At 38.1% G+C, this 20,177-nt stretch overlaps 1 protein-coding gene across 1 annotated transcript in view; it reads right to left on the reverse strand.

The window, feature by feature from the left end:
* Nucleotides 1–1,301: 1,301 nt before the first annotated feature.
* LOC118228212 (chromodomain Y-like protein 2) overlaps nucleotides 1,302–20,177 on the reverse strand; it is a 57,322-nt gene continuing 38,446 nt past the window's right edge. Inside the window, exons 4-7 of the mRNA XM_035419553.1 lie at nucleotides 13,800–13,972; nucleotides 10,355–10,565; nucleotides 9,015–9,158; nucleotides 1,302–8,540 (exon numbers count right to left, since the gene is read on the reverse strand). Of these exons, the coding sequence (XP_035275444.1) occupies nucleotides 8,382–8,540; nucleotides 9,015–9,158; nucleotides 10,355–10,565; nucleotides 13,800–13,972 (687 nt within the window). The 3' untranslated portion in view covers nucleotides 1,302–8,381. The remainder of the gene's footprint in view (nucleotides 8,541–9,014; nucleotides 9,159–10,354; nucleotides 10,566–13,799; nucleotides 13,973–20,177) is intronic.

Consider the following 20,177-nt stretch of genomic DNA (forward strand, 5'->3'; position numbering starts at 1 on the left):
GCAGTCAAAGTGAAAGGGCTTTAGCTGTAGTGTGCATAGCAGTAACAATCGAGAATAATATAACTGCCAATACCGAATGGGTTAAAAGGGGGATTATCCGGTCGACATTTCAGTTTTATGTGGTTTTCTTCTGCTAATTTTTTTTTGGAAAATCTTAAGAAACAAGATTTAACAAGTGGGCAAGGTCTGTATTTTAGAACAAAACTCAAATGAAGAATGATTGAATTGTTCCTGCTGAGCGTTGAGTTGAATAACCCCAGAATCTTGTACGTGTCTTCCATTATCTGTAATGAACAACAAAATTAAGTTGTGATTTCATGCTGGGCTTGTTCTTGTTGACTGCAGCTATGCAGATGGCATGGCTCTGTTGCTAATTTTCCTGTGGTACAATGTCTTCTTGTTTTGCTACACAGCCGGCCTCATTTCCCAGTTTCATTCATCCTAAAGAAAAAGTTCTAAAATCAGGACCTTTTTTGCCTTCAGTAAGAATTTGGGTTCACATTAGAATCTTCATGTTACAACAGCCTTGAGAGCAAATAAACTCAAAAACAGTTTCAAAGTGCATACAGCCAAAACAATCTTTTGGAAATATCTTCTGAAATATTTATTGAAATATTCCGTCGTTTGTTGGAGACAGAGGGTAATTCTAATTTAACCTGAAATATGTTGTTCAAGCATTATGCATCCACTTTTGTGTTATATTTAGTCTGTGTTATATTTTGGCCCACGTAATATTTGACTGGCTCTCTCCTACCCAAGGGCATCACGAAGAGGGCTTCAAATTTGGGCACTAGATAGTGTTGAAAACCATCTACATGTAGCGTACTTTTGGGGAGGCCTTCGGTATTTTAAATGGCCTTTAATATTTGTTAAATAAATGAATTGTATTCATAAACGTGTTATTTTCATTGTAGCAATATTTTAGCTATAGACATTATAAATAATATAAATAATCACCTCGGCTGCACTACTGTCCCTGTCTTTCCAATACTGGGACAGCCCATCATGGTTTATTTCTTACATATACACAATTATTAACATGTATTTATTTTTACAAAAATAATAAATACAGGCTAGTTATTTCTACTGGGTTAAATCTGATATATGCACAAAACGAAACAAAAAAAAAAGGATTTTGAACACTAGGCAAGAAACTCCTGACCAAAAGTAATGGGCAAAACTTATTACTCTGAGAAGCGCAATGAGGCAAAGGTCATGATTATCCCTGGCTTATACACATTGACACACATGCAGCAGTGAAAACCTTCAGAATCCAGAGGAAAAAAGGCACAACAGTTGAATCAATTTCATAGTTTATTCAAAGCAGCTTTCCCCCCTCCACTATATATAAATACTGCATCTCATTGACACACATGAAAAATACGACTTCTAAGGCACCAAGAAATGTGTTCGAAATCAGATACAGGAGCATAGACAGCACATGACTTAGAAACTCAAGATCAGAGGAGCTTTAGCATAGTTGGTAAATAAGGGAAGTTGATTTCACTTAACAGTGCAGCCAAATCAGCCAAATATAAGGTCACTACACACTAGTACTCTCTAAAATTGGCACCCTTGATAAAGATGAGCAAAAAAGGCTGTATAAAATAAACAACATAGGTAATGAGCTACATGGTACGCTCAAAACATAATAAAAATAAAAATAGGAATGTGATATTTTTCATATCAACCAATTTTTTAAACAAGAAATTCTATTTCACAAAAAGATTTTAATTTAATATTATTAAACTGAAGAGTGGGATGGCCATCGCAATAATTTTGTGGTTAGTTAACCAGTTCTCAAATTATATATATATATATATAGATCACACATCACCATAGATTCCCATTCATGATTTCGCACATGTAAAATAAATATTGGTTTAAATTCATTTATCACAAAAAATAATCAATTTCCACCATTATGAAATCATACATAAAAGGAGAGTGGCAAAGGGCCGAAAATTGTACATGCTTATAAATAGGAAAGAAAATCTCTACCTTCCAGTGATATATTATTTTCATTTTGTGCATTTCAGTATTTCACAATATTTCATAATAATCTATTCTTTACAGGATGTACTCAGTAATGTAATGGCTCATGGAAAAAACTTCATTTGTTGAGGTTTAAGTTTAAAATGCTTTATACAGTAAATGTGTCATTCTTTAAAACTTTTTGGTAATTCGCATCATAATTATCCAAACATGTTTGTACTTAACTTTTGGAAACATAAGTAAAACATAAGCGTAATTACTTTCACATAATATAATAAGAATAAGCAGGAATTCAGAATAAATGATTGCATAAATGTAGATCTTATAAGTAATATCCAAATATTGCCCATGAAGCTTCTAACAAATGTAATAATCAAAAAAAAAAAAAACTATTAATGAATTCAGTGAATTTAAACAAATAACCTAATTGAAATGTTGTACAGTGTTCGGCATATTAAGTTAGCACTTTGAACCAAATGCTTCAAGGACACCTTGAAGTGTATTGTGATCAGTACTTCAATTTTCAATTATTATTCACCATGTACAGTTCAAAAGAACTGGAACAGTCACACAATTTTATATTGTTAATGTTGTTTTGCACTCCAGACCATTTGAAATAATCCCATGAATATGAGGTTAAAGTGCAGACTAGCAGCTTTAATTTGAGGGTGCTTATGTCCATATCAGGTGATCTGTGTAGGAATTACAGCCCTTTTTATACAGTCTGCCATTTTAGGGGAACAAAAGTAATTGGACAGTTGCCTGCTCTGCTGTTATATAGCCAGCGGTGCGTGTTTGCATCATTAATTCATGCACAAGAAATCTAATAAACGGTTGGGTAGATTCTAGGTGTGGAATTTGCATTTGGAGTCTGTTGTTCTTGTGTCTCAACATTAGGACCAAGTGTCAATGCCAGTAAAGCCTGCCGTCATGAGGCTGGAAAATGTGAATAAATCTACCAGAGACAGAACTAAAACATTGTATGTGTCAACTGATGCATTTTTAGGAAAAAAGAATGCACTAGCGAGTTTAGCAATAGCAAACGACCTGGTAGACAATGGAAGACTGCTGTCCTGGATGGCCAAATAATACGTTCAATTGTGAAGAAAAAACAATTTTCAACTGTCAGTCAGATCAAGAACATTCTCCCGGATGTGAGCATAGATGTGTCAAAAACTACCATTAAAACAGAGAATAAACCAGCATAACGTCTGAGGGTTCACTGCAAGATGCAAACCACTGGTAAACCTCGAGAACAGAACAGCCAGGCTAGAGTCGCTACGAAGTATATTAAGAAACTAGAGTTCTGGAACAATGTCTTATGGACAGATGGCAAGAGTATTAACCTGTATTAAAGTGATGGAAGGAGGAAAGTATGGAGAGCTGCTCATGATCCAAAGCACAACACAACCTCATCTGTGAAACACAGTGGAGGAAGTATTAATGCTTGGGCATGTATGGCTGCTACTGGAACTGGCTCGCTTCTCTTTATTGATGATGTGACTGCTGACAGCAGCAGCAGGATGAATTCTAAAGTGTACAGAAACATCTACTCAGATCCAGCCAAATGCCTCAAAATTCATTGGACGGCACTTGACCTTGCAGCAGGACAATGAGCCCAAACTAACTGCTAAAGAAATCCAACAGTTTTTCAGGGCCAAAAAGTGGAATGATCTTGACTGGCCAAGTTAGGATTTCACTTGCAAATTCCTACATGGATCACCTGATCTAGATGCAAATACCCTCAAATTAAAGCTGAGGACCTCATATTTTAAACCTCATATTTACTGTTTTATTTAAAACCCAATGTGCAGAAGCACAGAGCCAAAACAAGAAAATGGTGTCACTGTTCCAATACTTTTGCATTTAACTGCATTTCATTAATCACAACCTTCTTTCTAGAAAATTCAATCAATATTTTAAAATAAACTTCAGAGAAACATTTTAGTCTATTATACAAATCGTACATTATGTATGGCCCTTACAAGTCATGCATACTTTTTTTCTGAATGGCTTCCTAATGAAAATGTAGTCTTTCAACATATAGCATATAATTATCAATTACATTAGCACACTATCAATGGGTTTAATCTATACAGGAAGCTACTTGTCTGAGTAATGGATTTTTTGCAATGCTAGTAAAAGGGAATTTAATTTAACATCATAAACAAACAATTGGATGGCTGAGCTCATTAAATATGAGAAAACAAAAGAGAACAATTCCCATCATATGTGTTCAAATCAAATGAAAACAAAGGTAAAAGCAAATCTTTGTACTTAACAGGCCCAACTGATTTTTGGAAAGAGAAAATGTATGGCACTATAAGCTCCTCAGGAATAACTGGACATTAATTTTGAATTAAATAAATATATTGTGCAAGGTTTCAAACATTGCTCACTATGGCGATACAAAAAGCCATACCCTGAAAATATGATTTGACAGGCAACCCATTTATCTACAACAGAATATGTACAAGCATAATTACACAAATAATAGCAAACTTTGTATATATATGCACACAACTGCAAAGTTGCTGATTTCAAACATTTTTCACAAACCTACAACATTGGTGGTTACTGTATTACCCAATATAGATAGATACCCATACAAAACATATATTTGCTGAATCCATCATCACATGCAATTCCACTCCTACTGCACAATTATTTCAATAATACATACAGCCTAACCGACAAAAAGTGCAAGAAGTGAAAGAATACTTTGGGGAAAACGAAACAGACCAAAAAATAAACTACGAAAGTATTAAAATAATTTGTCATTTAAAATAATATCAAACATTTTATACAATAAGTTAAGTATTTTCAATTAAATAAATGTAATATAGTTGTGTGAAGACAAACAAAAATTAAGCATTTCACAACAAAAACAGAAATAGATTTTCTGGGTTTTTCTGCTTTCCAAGGACTAACTTTACATGAGAAAAACTAATTTGGGGAAAAAGGTCTGATGTTTACAAAAGGACTAAACATGTTGCTACAGGAGTTAAAGTTGCTTTAATATCTGATGGCAAGTTAAAGACCGGTGAATTTTGAAACAGGACTAGTATTTTGTAAACAAAACAAACAACAAAACAACAACAACAACAAAAAAGAAAAAAAAAACACAACAGACTGATTGAACTTCAATATTTAATTGGAAATTCATCAGTGCTGCACTCTGTTGCTTGTGTTCATGGCTATATTCACAAAGCCACAAATGACTTAATACACCTCTAATGTGTATTATTAAGTCCCTGCAGAACACTGAGCATGTGCAGTACCTACCACTCAATCAGTGTCCATGTCCACTTCAATACAACACACCAAACTCCCTTCAAATTCTGTACAGATGCATTGCAAATGAAATAACATGATTTATTTGGTTACAAAATATCCTTAACCAGATTACTTTACATATACATGTACTATACATGTGAACATCTTGATTTTAACTGTAAAATAATCGGTTTATATCAAGGTACAACAACTGTGCCCCACTATGGATTTAATCATGCAACCTTTTGGTTACAGATTCTGTTTCCTTGATTGAATTCAAATATATCTTGTTGGGTCATAAGTGTGCTAACCCTTCCTACCCTCTCTGTATCATATGGGATCACCTATAATCATTGTGAAGGATTTTAGAAAAATAAGCTAATCTAATAAATAAATATAATAAATATAGGGTTAGAAATTTGACAGTTCTACATAATAATAGTTATAATAACATCAAAATAGGAAAGACTTAAGAGAAAAACTGCTACTTGCCAAAGGCAAGGTAGTTCAACTCTCAAAGTGGACCAGAACACAAAGGATTTAATTAAGTCGGAGTTCACAAACTCTTTAAAATTACAAATTTATTCAGATTTATGTAAGTAACGAGGCAAACTTTTAAGCCTGTGCATTCATGCTTTCATTCTACATCTGGCTGCAGTTACACAGCACATAGCCAACTGATTCAGCAAAACTAATGTCTATGCCCTTCCTGTAATTCCAGTTCTCGTCTGCATTGGCCATTCTTCTTAAAACCAGTGCCAGTGCTGGTGCCTTTCCAAAGCAAATTTCAGTAAATTCCTATTCTGCGCTACTGTCACCTTGTCAAAGACCCTGAGGATGAACGAATGAAAATTAAATCAAGGGATTTCCTTATTCAGTACACTGCATGACAAAATTGGCATTATATGAAACTGGGAAATTCAAATTAGTTCAACAAAAGTCCTGGGTTTAAAAGACACAAGGAGCTTATGACATGAGTTTCTTTACTACTGGAAAACTAGCTTGTTAAACCTATAGTCATTTTTAGAAATGATGCCATGTCATAATTAGCCTCTCTATCCCTGTCATATACCTGAAACACTTTCACCTCATAGTATCCTTTGGCTTTCTGGTATGATTTGAAATCATGGGATTCAAACATTTTTTTGGATTGAATAAGGAGACATACCTCGTCGTGTGAACCAGTATCTTCACTATTTCTCTAAATATCCAAAATATCCTTCCACAAAACTGTCCAGTTACTGCATCACAAATATACACTAAATCTGAAACAGATTTAGATGTCAGAAATTGAACAATCCATTTAAATAAGCTAATTTAAGGAGGCTATGAATGACTTTAAATTGTTTTAATGTTACTCACTGATGTTACAGGATCTTGCCTCATCTAATTACTGCTCTTCTACCATATGGAAGTCAGATCAGTTCTGGTACTACCCATTTGGTCTTTCCTGTGATAAAGGACTGATAGACATTACTACAGTGAGGTGGGCACATCATTTTTAAACGCCACGCCTTGAATTGTTCCATACTGAAAATGCACACTGCATATATGACTGTTAATGATCAAAATGCACACAACATATTCTATTTTTACACAATGAATCTGCTGAGTACACATCCAACTCATACACTTCGTTCAGTATGAATGGCTCATCTCAAAAATTTGCCATGCATATGCACATTAAAAAAAGCTTCCACATATATGTGCACAGGCAGGCCTCACACACACACACACACACACACAGACATGCACAGACACAGACACACACACACACACACACAGACACAGACACATGCTCTCTTTCTCACATACATTCACACACCCACAGTGAAACTATTTGTGTGGTTCACTTCCCTTCTCGTGCATTCTCCATGTTTGGGATAAAATCCACAATTTCGTTTCCGGGGTATTTCCCAACAAATCATTTTGGTTAAATTAAAATTAAATCAAACATTTATTATAATTCACCATCTCAAGACTGACGATTTTCATGGGCTGTGTATTGTATCATATCTGACCTTAGGCATGAGAAAAACATCCCTCAGATCAAGCCTACCCTTTGACTTGGAATAAGCCAGACCTTGTTCTCAGAAAGGTTAAGAACCTGTGTATCAAGATTACACCGAAGATTAAGCAGTTGGCAGTTCGGACTTAGAAAGGTCACAGCTTCCATATTCAGGCAGTTGGTGCTGCAGTTCCCAACATACAGCAGCTGGGAATTAGTTCAAGTCTGGATGAGCCCTTAAGTGAATAGTTAAAAGAGATGATAGACAAAATGTCTGTGGGAGACAAACTTTCAAAGGAATTAGCAGTCATCTCTATTGTAAGGTGCACTCTAATGCAATTTGAATGCAGCCAAAGGATGGCAGGATTCTGATCAAACTCCTTTGTTCACTTCAAAGGATGGCTGGGACCCCACCATACCCTGTTCATTTTTAATACGTCCCTACTCCACCCGTACGACTACTATTACCCCATAACTGGCGAGTGCCAATGATATCATAAATAATCCACAAAAAATTCATCTCTACATTTTTGAACAAGTCTCCAGCATAAGTCAGCTCTGTTATACAGAGAGGAGGAATGTGTTTGTGAGAAAAGATAAATATATTAAGATGTCTTCCAGCAAGCTGGTCTGTGTGACCAATAAATGAAAGATGCCCTGAATAATGAACCAATATTAATATCTCCAGATAATTCTTGAAAGCATAATAATAATCAAAAACAAACAAAAAACAAAAAAAAATTTAGGTCTGTGGAATGCAATGAAAGGGCACCACAGGGCTGGGGAGTCCAACTGTGGAAATATCAGCAGGTGCAGTAATGATATCATATGAGCTCTAGCGCTATTCCTTGGAGGTGGGGTATCTGCCACCCTGACCGTCCAGCCATGAGCTCCCATCATCTATTTCCTGTATGTCCTTTTCCTGCCACAAGGGGGAGACACCACTCATAGAGGATGGTGATCGGGTGATGCCTGTCAATATTGCCACGGTAATTTGTGGGAGGGCATGTTCAGATATTTTAGAAGGTGTTCTGCAGGTTGCCAAAGGTTCCTGACTCGGGTTGTAGAGATATGACCCTGCTGTTTTGGTGAAAATAGGAATTCAGACATCATAGACCTTTTCCTGTAGGTAGGTGAAAAGAGACTCCAGGAATTTGGTTGAGCTCCACATCTGTTTCAGCATCTGACACTCCCTCTCGTTCACCTCCTCCAGCACCGACTTCAGGAAGCTGCGAACCAGGCATTTGGACTCCTCCAGAACCTTCCAGATTCAGAAATAGACCAATGTAGGAGAGTGTGAGGCAAAATAATTTTTTTTTTCCTTTTTATGAAACAAATTTGAATTGAAGTTTGAATTAAATTTATTTAGGAATATGTACATATGAAATCCTATTCTTGCTTGGTTCACTTCACAAACTAGAGGGATGTCTGAACTGAAAATCAGAACAATAGCGTAGCTGAAGAGAAATTATAGCCCTAACTCTAATTTCTTATAGCTTTCAATATTACATTTCCAATTAAATATTATCTTAAGCTTTAGATCAATGTGGCCTGCATTGAGTTATCATTACACTAGTTTTAAAACTTTTTTTAATGGCATAACATGGCCAGAAAGTTCTGAGAATAGTTAAACCATTCAGAGTTTTCCTTTTGATATAATTTTCCCTGTAGAAAAAGTCACAATCCTATACTTAGCCAGCACAGATGTTCAGGACCTGGCGAGAGGTTGTCTTACCACAGCGCTGCAGTTAGCCATTTCCTTCACTCGTAGCATTACTTCCTGGCTGAAGGTGGTTGGCCAGAAGACTTGGGACACTAGTCCCCGACTGCAGGCCTCCTGGGCGGTCAGTTTCCTCCCGCAGAGCAGCATCTCATTCGCCTGTCACAGAGAACAGTGTGAATGAACTGCATGAAAAGAAAACTTGTTGCCTATCAGACTGAAGGGACAGCTGTGTTATATATCTCTGTTGTATCTTTAAAAGATTATCAGACCCTACACACCAACCAGACCTCTTGTTCCTCTTGTACCCCCCCTGCTTTTCAGCTATTGTTACTGGTATAGCTGCTTAAATGGTAATGGTAAATGGACTGTATTTATATAGCGCTTTTATCCAAAGCGCTTTACAGTTGATGCCTCTCATTCACCCATTCACACACACACACACACACACACACTCACACACCAATGGTGAAAGGCTGCCATGCAAGGTACCAATCAACTCATTGGGAGCAATTAGGGGTTAGGTGTCTTGCTCAGGGACACTTCGACATGCCCAGGGCAGGGGATTGAACCCGCAACCCTCTGACTGCCAGTCAACCGCTCTTACCTCCTGAGCTATGTCGCCCCTTGCTTAAAAACAAGTTAGCTGTTTAGTGGTAGTTACTTTTGTTTTCAATACTAATTTTAGTTTTTTTTTTCAGTTAACCGTACACATATTGATAATAAACTGACATTTTAACCATGGTGATGTCACACTTGTATTCCTGGGACTAACATTGAAGTTCACCACTTTTGTTAATCACATTGAATAAGAGCATCTGCTGAGTGACAGTAATGTCGTGTAAAATAGGTTTCTAGATAACTAGCTAATAGTTTAGGTTACAGACATTGTTTAATACACTATTTGTGCCTGTGCAGACAGTGAAGTGGGGGCATGGTTCCAGCCCACAGGCAGATTTACAGACACAAAACTACTGCAGCTAGAAATCTAGTGAACGTGAAAGCAGTCATCAACGGTTATTAAGGTTACCATTATTGCCAAGCAAGGCTCGATTTCTTCTTGACCCAAGTAAGACAAATACTTACACAAACAGCTCTTTAGGTATCTGTGTGAAAAACTGTTGGACTATTATGACAAGAGGGTAGAGTGATGTAGTACCTGGTCAGATTACAGAGGACGTGCTTGTTGAGCCGGAACTCTATAAATATCTCATGGGGATTTTCCTTGCTGTGCAGGGGGGGGGGGGGGTGTTTGCATTGGGAAACACGGCCACCATGTAGCCAGGTGGTGCTGACCTCATGGGAACACGCACCACCCAGACGTCCGTGAACTATATCAGGAGGTGCTGACTCACCAGGGCCACGCCCAGGATCTGAGGAAAGGTGTAGGACGAGCAGCCGGCTGGGGTCAGCCGGATGGAGGCCGACGGTGTCTGGAACCAGGCCTTCTCGCTGGCCCACACGATGTCGCACAGTGGAAGGACGGAGGCTCCCAGCCCGAGGGCCGGCCCATTGATTGCCACCACGATTGGCTTCTTAAAGTGAATGAACGCTTTCACAAAGTCCCTGCAGTCAAGAGACAATACAAAGAAATGAACACCGCCATACTGGGAAAGTGTCATTCATTCAGAATACATTTAATTTTTACACAAGCCTGTACTACAACCAACAAGGTACTAAAATAAAAATGAAAATTACCCTGATTTTCTCCTAATTTGAAATGGCCAATCTGTGTGTGTTGAGACCTATTTTGTCAATTTGAGAGACTGTAGACAAGCACGTGCTCACATTCAGAACACTTGATGTTGAATCACTGCTTCTTTTCACTTGGTACCCCACTGCTTAAACTTGTACAGACATTGGGTCAGAGGAGGACACTTCACACATAGTGCTTGTATACAGTAGATCCCTCTGATGCTATGGCCAGTTCTGTGCTCCACTGTAGGGCTGCCAACCACAGCCAAAACTGGCACTGTCTGGGTATGTTTTGCCATATAAGGGAAAAATATTGGAATGCATTCTGAAAGCTGGCCTATTTCTGGATGCAATAATAATTATTTTACTTTACCTTATCAATACATGACTCCAAAATATATCTGTGGTCAAGGTGTACGCTGTAGGGGAACTACCCTGGTGTGCCCAGTGCTGATCTGGGTGATCTTATTTGAAACCAAGGTGTAAATAGCGGAGTGACACTGCAGACTACATTATGTGGAAGTTGTGGCCTGTATTGCACACTCTACTGTTATCACTATAGCACAAATCAATATACTGACTATTTGCTTTATTTATGATCATTTCCATAGCACTATTCAAAATGACCTTGAAAGCCAACAATTATTTGCAAGTTAACTAATTGTTCTCCACCGTCTACCGACCAGAAATGGCCATGTGTCAGATATTATATATACAGCCTGTTTATGTATGCTTTAAACAAATTAGATTTTGATTCGTATTACTGACAGATAAGGACTGTGGGGAAAAGTAGCCAATTCTGCGTGTTGCTAAACAACAGTATCTGCATTTCTGTCAGGATTAGAGGCGCAATAAACTTTTATGCGTACACCTCAACGTCACCATTTCATATCCATTGGATTACAGGATTTTAAGTCCTTCTGTTTCAAGTCCCATAAGAAGTGGCTCTAAATGCAAATGTAACACAGAAATCATTGTCTCTGAGAGTGTCTCTGTTTTAAATGAGTCTGTGTTTTAATTAGTTTAGGAGAAGCGGCGGAGGCTGGCGCAAGGCTCCCTACTGGATAAAGAAAGTCAAGTCAAGGGCCTCCTGCTGCCAGAGCAGAGCAAGGTCACAGCCCGGCCGTCTGCCACAAAAACATGTTTATACCCATCCTTATTTTCATGTCAACTAATTATCAAGCTGCTGGACATAAACACATTTACACAAACCACACATACACACTTTGGCCTGGATTTTGAACATTTGCCCTCACTGTTGATTTACAAATACATGCAGATGCACGAAAATGAAAGCTATGTCCATGAAGAAAACACAAACACCAGGGATGAAAAAACACAGTTTCTTTTAGCCCGAATGCCCTGATGCAATTACCAACAATGTGCGTAAAAATCACTTTACAGGACATTCTGGGGTATAACTAGTCCTGTGCAAATTGGGCTATTGTATAGAGAGAGAGAATTTTATAACCTCATTTCATTCCATATTCCCTACATTCTGCAGCAGGGAAGAAATGAAATGAAATGAGGTTATAAAATTCTCTCTCTCTATAAACTTCTCTAGTGGATCTGATGGCATCACAACATGCCAAAAATAAACAAATAAATGGCTGAGATGCTACTTAATGTTAGACTGTAACCCTGTTAACGGCAGGGGAAAATTTTCCCTTTACAGAAGTGCAAGCAGTAGCGTGATGGAGGAGAGGAATCAACCACCATCTTTAGGGCTCAGGCTCACCATCTCCCTGTGACTAACATCTCAGCATAGTTTCAGCCAATATGAGGATGGTTGCCAATTCTGATTACAGACCTCTCACGCCCTCTCTCTGGGCCTCATTCAAAAAACCTTGACAATTTTTCTTACTAAAGGTCTTAATAAAGTTTCCTACAAAAACCAATGTGGGATACAAGAAACATGCTGCAGACCTTCGATAAATTGAATGCAGGTGCCTCTTCAAGTCGGTGTGGATAAGCGCATGCCCTAACAACCACATACAAGACATGTCGCCTTAAGGGTCGTGTGCAAACATCAGCCATTCATTGCTCCCTGCAAACGTATCTGCGCCTCATATGTGCTTTGTCCCCCAAGGCACGACTAGCTAAGTGATCCAAAAGAAACAAATAGGCTACCAATTGCTAAGTGTTGGGTTTGGCGGCACATTTACTAGTCTTACTAGATCATGATCAATCAACATAAATCACTTTTATCAATAAAAAAGAAATGAATTACACACATTCCGAACAAGGTTGTTCTTGTAAAATAAAACTAAGATGAAAAGTGCTTGAGGGAATAAAAATAGAAACTCATTTTTGAAAAAACTAAACAAAACCAACCAAACCTGCTCTTAAATAACTAAATAAAGCTAAACTGAAATTGAAATAAAAAACTAGTGATAAATTTGAGGTTGTTCAGATAGGTCAGTTAATGTAGTTAAGATCAATAGCATATTTAATATTAACTTATTTTCATATTAATGCAACAGTTGTATGGACAAACACACGTGCACATGAAGTCTGTAATGTTTTAAAATGACTTTGCTAGAATAATAAAGCATTATAAATAGAAACATCACCTGTGTATGCCTTTACGCATGTTTCCAAAAACACATCTCACTAAAGTACAAATTCAGATAAAAAAGATGAATGCCAAAATGTTTGTGGAATTGTTTGTAAGCACAGTTAATGACCAAATATGATCGTACGCATGTTTTGTGAACGAGGCCCCTTGCTTGTCTCCGACTTAATATCAAATAAACAATAGGCTGTGTTTTGGCACTGAGTGGCATGGCTCCAAAAGTGTGAGGAGAGTGTAAAAAAAATTGTGTAATTAATTATGCTACAACATTTTACTGCACTTTGCAGGAACGTAGTAAACGGATCCTGATATGGACAAGAGGGAGGTGTACTGGAACCCAATATTTGTTCTTTTTGGCCTACATTGGTTAATAAATCATTTATCATATGTTTAAAAATAAATATTTGACAATTTAGGGAACAGAAGAGCACTGTGCAAATCTACCAAAAAGCATGTCTACATAGACTCTTCTTGGCCTCCACTGCCGTCCCTTGTATGTTGACCAGCGTGTGCCTGAAGGGCATCCTTACCGTATGGCCTCAGCAATCCGGCTGCTCTCTTTCCGCCGATCTGTGGACAGCCGGCCTATAAGGTAGGAGGGATCGACGCCGCTACAGAAGTAGCTGCCCACCGCACTGAGGAGCAGCAGCTTGCTATCGTCTGCTGCTGCGTTTCCCAGTGCCCTGCTCACCTCCTTCATTATCTGTGGGGAAAAAAGAAAAGAAAAGTTGGGCTGCAGAGCCAAAATGGCTCCCTTAATTATCTCCTTCTCCTCAACCACTAATGGTGCACAAGAAGAACCTGCAAGCACATGGTAAAACTGTGTGTGCTACTTCAAGGAACCTTACGACTGCAGAATCATTACCTCTGTTTCACCCTCCTATATTTTGCGTTTCAAATGGGTAAAAAAGCAGATGGCCTTTACAAAGCTGATTTGCCAATTACTAAGCAACAACACAACTGCATTTTTATTCCACAAAACTCCTTGGTGTTCTGTAAAAATCCAGACTAAATGGGGTCCATTACATTTTTACATTGACCAATTGCTATTACTGCAGCAAGCATACTTTTCACACAGCTGCTGTTATTATGCATGAATACATCATTCCCCATGACGCAATTCTACCTCTCAGTGGCCTCAACCCAACACATTATGTGGCCCCAATCCCCCTTTAACTTCAATATAAAGCGTGCATGTATAAGATTAGCTAGCAAGGTTCAAATAAAGCCACCTGCTAGACAGAGACTGATATTAGCATAAGCCATGGGCCGGGAAGAGCTTAAGTTGCTTTTCATATTGTAGAATCAGGCCCCTTCATATAGCACTGAATCTCTTCATATCCGTAAGTGGAGAGCAAATGTGCAGTATATATCTTTGCCAGGCTGAAGGTCACGGTCATTCAGTTTTTGTGTGGGTAAAAGCCTGGGCTACCAGTTGGTCTCCACCATGTGACCAGCAGGGATTTAAAATTATATTTCAATGGTTATCCACATGGGGTCCCCATAGGCACTAACAGCACAATTAAGTGACTATTCATACTATTGAGTTTCTAATTGAGATATTTATAAACAATTAGTAGATATAATATGGGGAGAGTAAGGAAGGAAAGTGAACATGGATGGAAGTTTAAAGGCTGCAAAAAGCATGTCTTTGAGCCAGTGGTCCTCATTCCTGGTCCTGGAGAGCTGCAGGGTCTGCTGGCTTTCATTGTTACTCAGCACAGCAATTGAGTAATTAGAGGAGCTGATTACACAGTTAACTCAGGTCGCCTGGTTTCTGGGGTCTGAATTAGTCACCGATCTTAAGAAAAAAACAAAAACCAGCAGAATCTGTGGCTCTCCAGAACCAGGATTGAGTATCACTGCAGTAAAAAGAAAAATGCATCCATATAAAGCAGGGGTCTCCAATTCTATCCGAAAAGGGCCAGTGTGGGTGCAGGATTTTGTTTTAGCTCAGCATTAAGGCACTACTTAAGGTCTTGATTAGTTAATTAGTTGATTAGCTGAATCATGAGTTCATTTTTTGATTTAACTTTTTGGTGCAAGTTCAATGTTACATGACTGCTCTCATTTTTTATGTGGGCATTTCCCGCAGCTACTAAAACCTAACATGTCCCTGTATGACATTTAAAAATACTGCAGCATGTCCATGGTAGTAAGTAATAAAACTGAATTTAACATATGAGTGTTCCTTTTAAACATCACTGTCAATAATCCTCTGGGCTTAGTGGCAATTACTTTATCGACTTATTGAGGTGGTCCAATGGGATAATTGTTTCAGAAGTGGTGTGACAAAGAGGCTATTGCAACCTCTAGCTGGTGGAGGAAGGAAGTACCATGCGAGAAAACAAGGGGAGACAAACTGATGACCCTAGTAACAGCAGTTAACGTTCACTGGTCGGTAGGTTGGTTGCATTCCACATGGATAAAATGGGCTATCGTTTGGAGACTCATGACTGTTTTATTGTTCAGGATGTTGACTTTTCCGGCGTATCTCCACAGTGATAATGGTTCAGCACCTCAGATGCTTCCTGCGGCACTCACAGCCTCACAGTGTTTCATGCTTCACATTTGGCCAGGGTGCCAAGGGCAGGAATGCAGGTCAGGGGAATAAGCTTCCCAAAGCTGCTTCTCACTAATGAGGATAGCCTCTGTAGGCACACCGGGCTCAGGACCATGATGTAAAAGAGATACAGGCATCTACTTTCTTAGGCTTGGAAGAAATAATAAGCAATAGCAATGTCTTTACAGTTAAGAATTGAAACCTCTGCAAAATAATCTGTTTATGAATGTGAGAGATGGCAATATCAGAAAATTTCATTTCCAGGTTTGTCTTGTGCACTAGCATGAAGTGTCCAGGCAATCTGTATGTAGAACCTAGGGTATGAAATTAACTTTTTCACTTGGCCAGAGTGGCTTGTGGATTCTAAAAAGCCAGTCATTTTCAATATTTTCCCAGCCACGTTACGTTTTACAATAAAGCACAACCTGGCCAGTCACCTGCCAAAGTGACTGCTACAGTAGCAAAACTTACTAGCCACAATCAAAATTTTGTCAGCATTTGGCTGACGGCTGGTGTTAGTTTCCACACCCTGAAACCTGCATCTGACTTCTGGCAGAGCAGAGACATCTCTGGCACGAGGTTGGTGGTTGGATGTATTTCTAGGCCTGACATAATTCAGCACAAATACAACCACGCCCAATGTTACTGTAATGGCTCCCACATCCTAGAACTAATGAAAGACACAATATAATATGAACAGCAAACATTCAGAAACAAATTTGGTCAGGCACTCATTGTCACACAAGAGTAGACTCGTCACCCTGCGGCCTGCATAACATGGCTTACCCACAATATCATCTTGCATTTCACTTGGGTATTGGAAGTAGAGAAGCAGATTTTCAGAAGAGCATGAAAATAGCATGAGCCACAATGCGCATCTAAATTTGGAAGCCTTTAAAGCCTTGTCAGATATAAAATATCTGAAAATAGAACCATTCCCATATACCTATGACCTAATAGACATCAAATTTTCCATTTCTTACATCACAAAAAGACTATATTTGCATCTTTATTTACTGCGGATTAAAACATCGTTTCCACACCTTCACAGACATCATATTATAAAAGAGACCTACACCAAAACATAAATTATCAACAATTTCTGGATGGGCAGAAATGACAGAATCTATGAGAAATCTAATGATGAATCATTAGTGTATGTGCATGTTTGATGATGTATCCACATTTTTCATATAAAGTGTAAATAAAACTAAAGCTATTCTAAGCCAGACATAAAAATAATGGCTGCTGATGTGCATAGAAATGTATGAAGGAGGGCAGTAAATAAAGACAACTGTCAGAATGCTGCCTCAGAGCACTGCAAACACTTGATATGCCTTTGGCGTTTTGCATAAAATTACAGCAAAAGATAACGAGAACCCCTCTCTCAGGTGTGACTCTCAAATTGGCCACCCAGGCTATACGTAATATACTACATAATACAGGGACGCAAATAGGCAACAAAAAAAAAATCTGGAGCACTTCATTAATAGGCTTATATTAAAGTACTGTATCAAGCTTGTTAGGCATGAAAAACTCTTTGTATGAAGTGCTAAATTAACACCCAGTCTTACAATCCATTCATTTTTTCACAATCCAAGATAACGATTATTTAAGACACTGTGCCTACTCTGCCTATTGAAAAATGGCCACTAATGTTCTTCTGGTTATTAAATCAGTAAGATCAATAAGACATCTGTTCGAAGCATAATGAGGTGGCAGACAACTTCTGTCACTCTGCAAAGTGGGCCCGTGTTTGAACTGTCATCCAAACTCAAATCACGATGACTGAGCGGCTCTGATCTTTAAAGTGATGGCGGGAAAGCCTCGAGAGGGCATAGCATACTGACAAGCAGTTTACACATCTGCCACCGTTGTCCTTACAACTGGCAGATGCACTAATTTCACTATTGTACTAACTGCAAATACACCCACATTTCACAAACCATTTAGACAGCTTATATTTTATGTGCTTTACTCGAGAGTACACACATTGTGTGTTTACTGGTCTTCCAAGTCACAGGTCTCAGCACAATCCATAGTACCATCTAGGCCATGAGTGCAATCTAAACAATGGAGTTCACTGCCGCTTGTGAAACTGCCGCAAAACACAGAGAATGTTGTTACCTGGTATGCATTCACTCTGTTGATGCGTATCAACAGTCTTGACCTCTCAGATCTTACTTATATTTAGCACCCATAATGCAACCTTGGATTAATGATCATTGGTTATACTTTTGAGAAAAAAAAACACAAACTGAAAATTAGGGACATAAGTGTCCATTTTTACTATACTTTTGGCCTGCCTGACTCTACATCCAAGACCTACAGTTTGACAATGGTAAAAACAATATCTTGATCTCACTGTAATCACAAAGACTAGCTCTACAACACGGGTCATGACTGAATAGTTTTGATTTAATTATTTGCATTAATTAATAATAAATAAAGAAAGAAATAAAAATTCATAATCATCATAAAACTGCTTTAAAAAAAATTTTCCTCAGTTTTGCTCAGAACATCCCACAGCCAAGCTTGCGCAGAACTGAGTCGGATGAAGACCATTCATATACGGCTCTGGCCTGATTGATCCTCGGGGCTTGCTAGAGAATGGTGAAACACGGACCCTTGATTGGCTGACGCAATATGCAATTATGAATTATGAAGCTACCAGCCACACTTGACATCGTTGCGGTCCGGATTTGATTTGAGACTGTGGGGTTCATGCATGTTGACCACAGTGTGGTGCCTTAACAAAATGAACCGGACAGCAGCAGAACTGTCTTTCTTCCCTCATCATAAAAGCCTACATTTCAAAACACACCACATTTTCCAGAGTTTTTTTTGCCTGGTAAATTAATTCAATGGATCAAAGCGCTTTGTCATATTCATGAAACATTTTCAAAACAGCCAACCTAAATACCATGCAAAAATGGAGAAGAAATGAGAGTTTTGAAAACACTAAAACCAGCTTTTAAATATGTTTTACAATAAATGCAGACAATTGGATCAAAACAAACGCAGCTCATTTAATATGATGCAGTAATGCTTCATGCTGCATTTGATTTGCTACAAACATGACGCATGTGGAAAAACGCCAGGTTTTCTGCTGTAAGAATAGTTGATTTAATATACATAGAAACAATTTGTAATTCCAGTAATATGGTTGTGTTTGACATCAATTTCATCTTCATTCCCCTGAATATATATAACAGGTTTCCCCAATCCCAAGCAAATACACCTATTGCAGAATGATTCTATCTCTACCAGAGGGATGCACAATGGTATCTTGGAACAGCTGCCTTTCCCCACAAAACTGTCTTATCCTCCTGTTTCACTACATTTCCCTTCTCACAGCCCATGTTTCAAAGATGGAATTGCATTAAATGGCACCATGATTATTTAATATGCAGACACTCAAACACTGTTGCACTGAGGTGCTTCAAAGCTACCAAAATAATTTCCTCAATGCATAAACCACAGAGCAATAAAGATAAATCAGGTGACAATCACCTTGACTGAATATGTGGTAACTACACTGACAAACTGTCAGCAGCTGTTTTCTGAAATATCTCAAAAAAGCAGATCAGGTGATGCTTTGGAACATCTTAATCTTGATCTGAATGAATTCAAAACTGTAAAACAAGGTTCCATCCATACTTCACAAAACGCAATGCGCTGTCCTAGAAAACCAGCCAGTAAAACATTTTTTTAATCGCAGCATTGAATTTTACTTGGCACCGAGTTGGGCAGATTTGTAAAATGTATTATTTTTATTATAAATGTCCACCATAAATAGAATATTTTCTATGACTGAACATACATGATTGCTCAAGCATAAAGCATTATCTACAAACCACTCATGTATCATCAACCTTTTCTCTTTCAGGAAATAAATCATCAGAGAATGTCTTATTCCATCCATTCACCGCCATTTAAACCCATAAAGATAAAGAAACGTACACTCAGACAGCTCCTAATGGAGTATTACATGCTTCATAGCAGTACTTTAAGACTAATAGTCAGTTGTTATTTGTTGTGCATTATTTAACTTAAATATTCATAGCTTGAATATGAAACATGTTCTTTCCCCCTCAGGTTATATGTCATGTGCTCAATATTCAACAACAAGGACAACCGTTTTCAAAATGCATTTATGTATTCACCCTTTATACGATTACAAGCCTTGGTTTATGAGGAAGGCATGTATTTCAAATATGTGCCATGAAAATCAGCCTAGATATGTTTATAGCTGACCTATAAATAATTATACAATTTAAAGGTTTATGAGGATCCTGTATATGTGTAACTAAATTGAAACGGGTGCTGTCATTATCTCTGTAGT

The sequence above is a fragment of the Anguilla anguilla genome, chromosome 5 (assembly GCF_013347855.1).
Source record: "Anguilla anguilla isolate fAngAng1 chromosome 5, fAngAng1.pri, whole genome shotgun sequence".
NCBI classification, from domain to species: domain Eukaryota; kingdom Metazoa; phylum Chordata; class Actinopteri; order Anguilliformes; family Anguillidae; genus Anguilla; species Anguilla anguilla.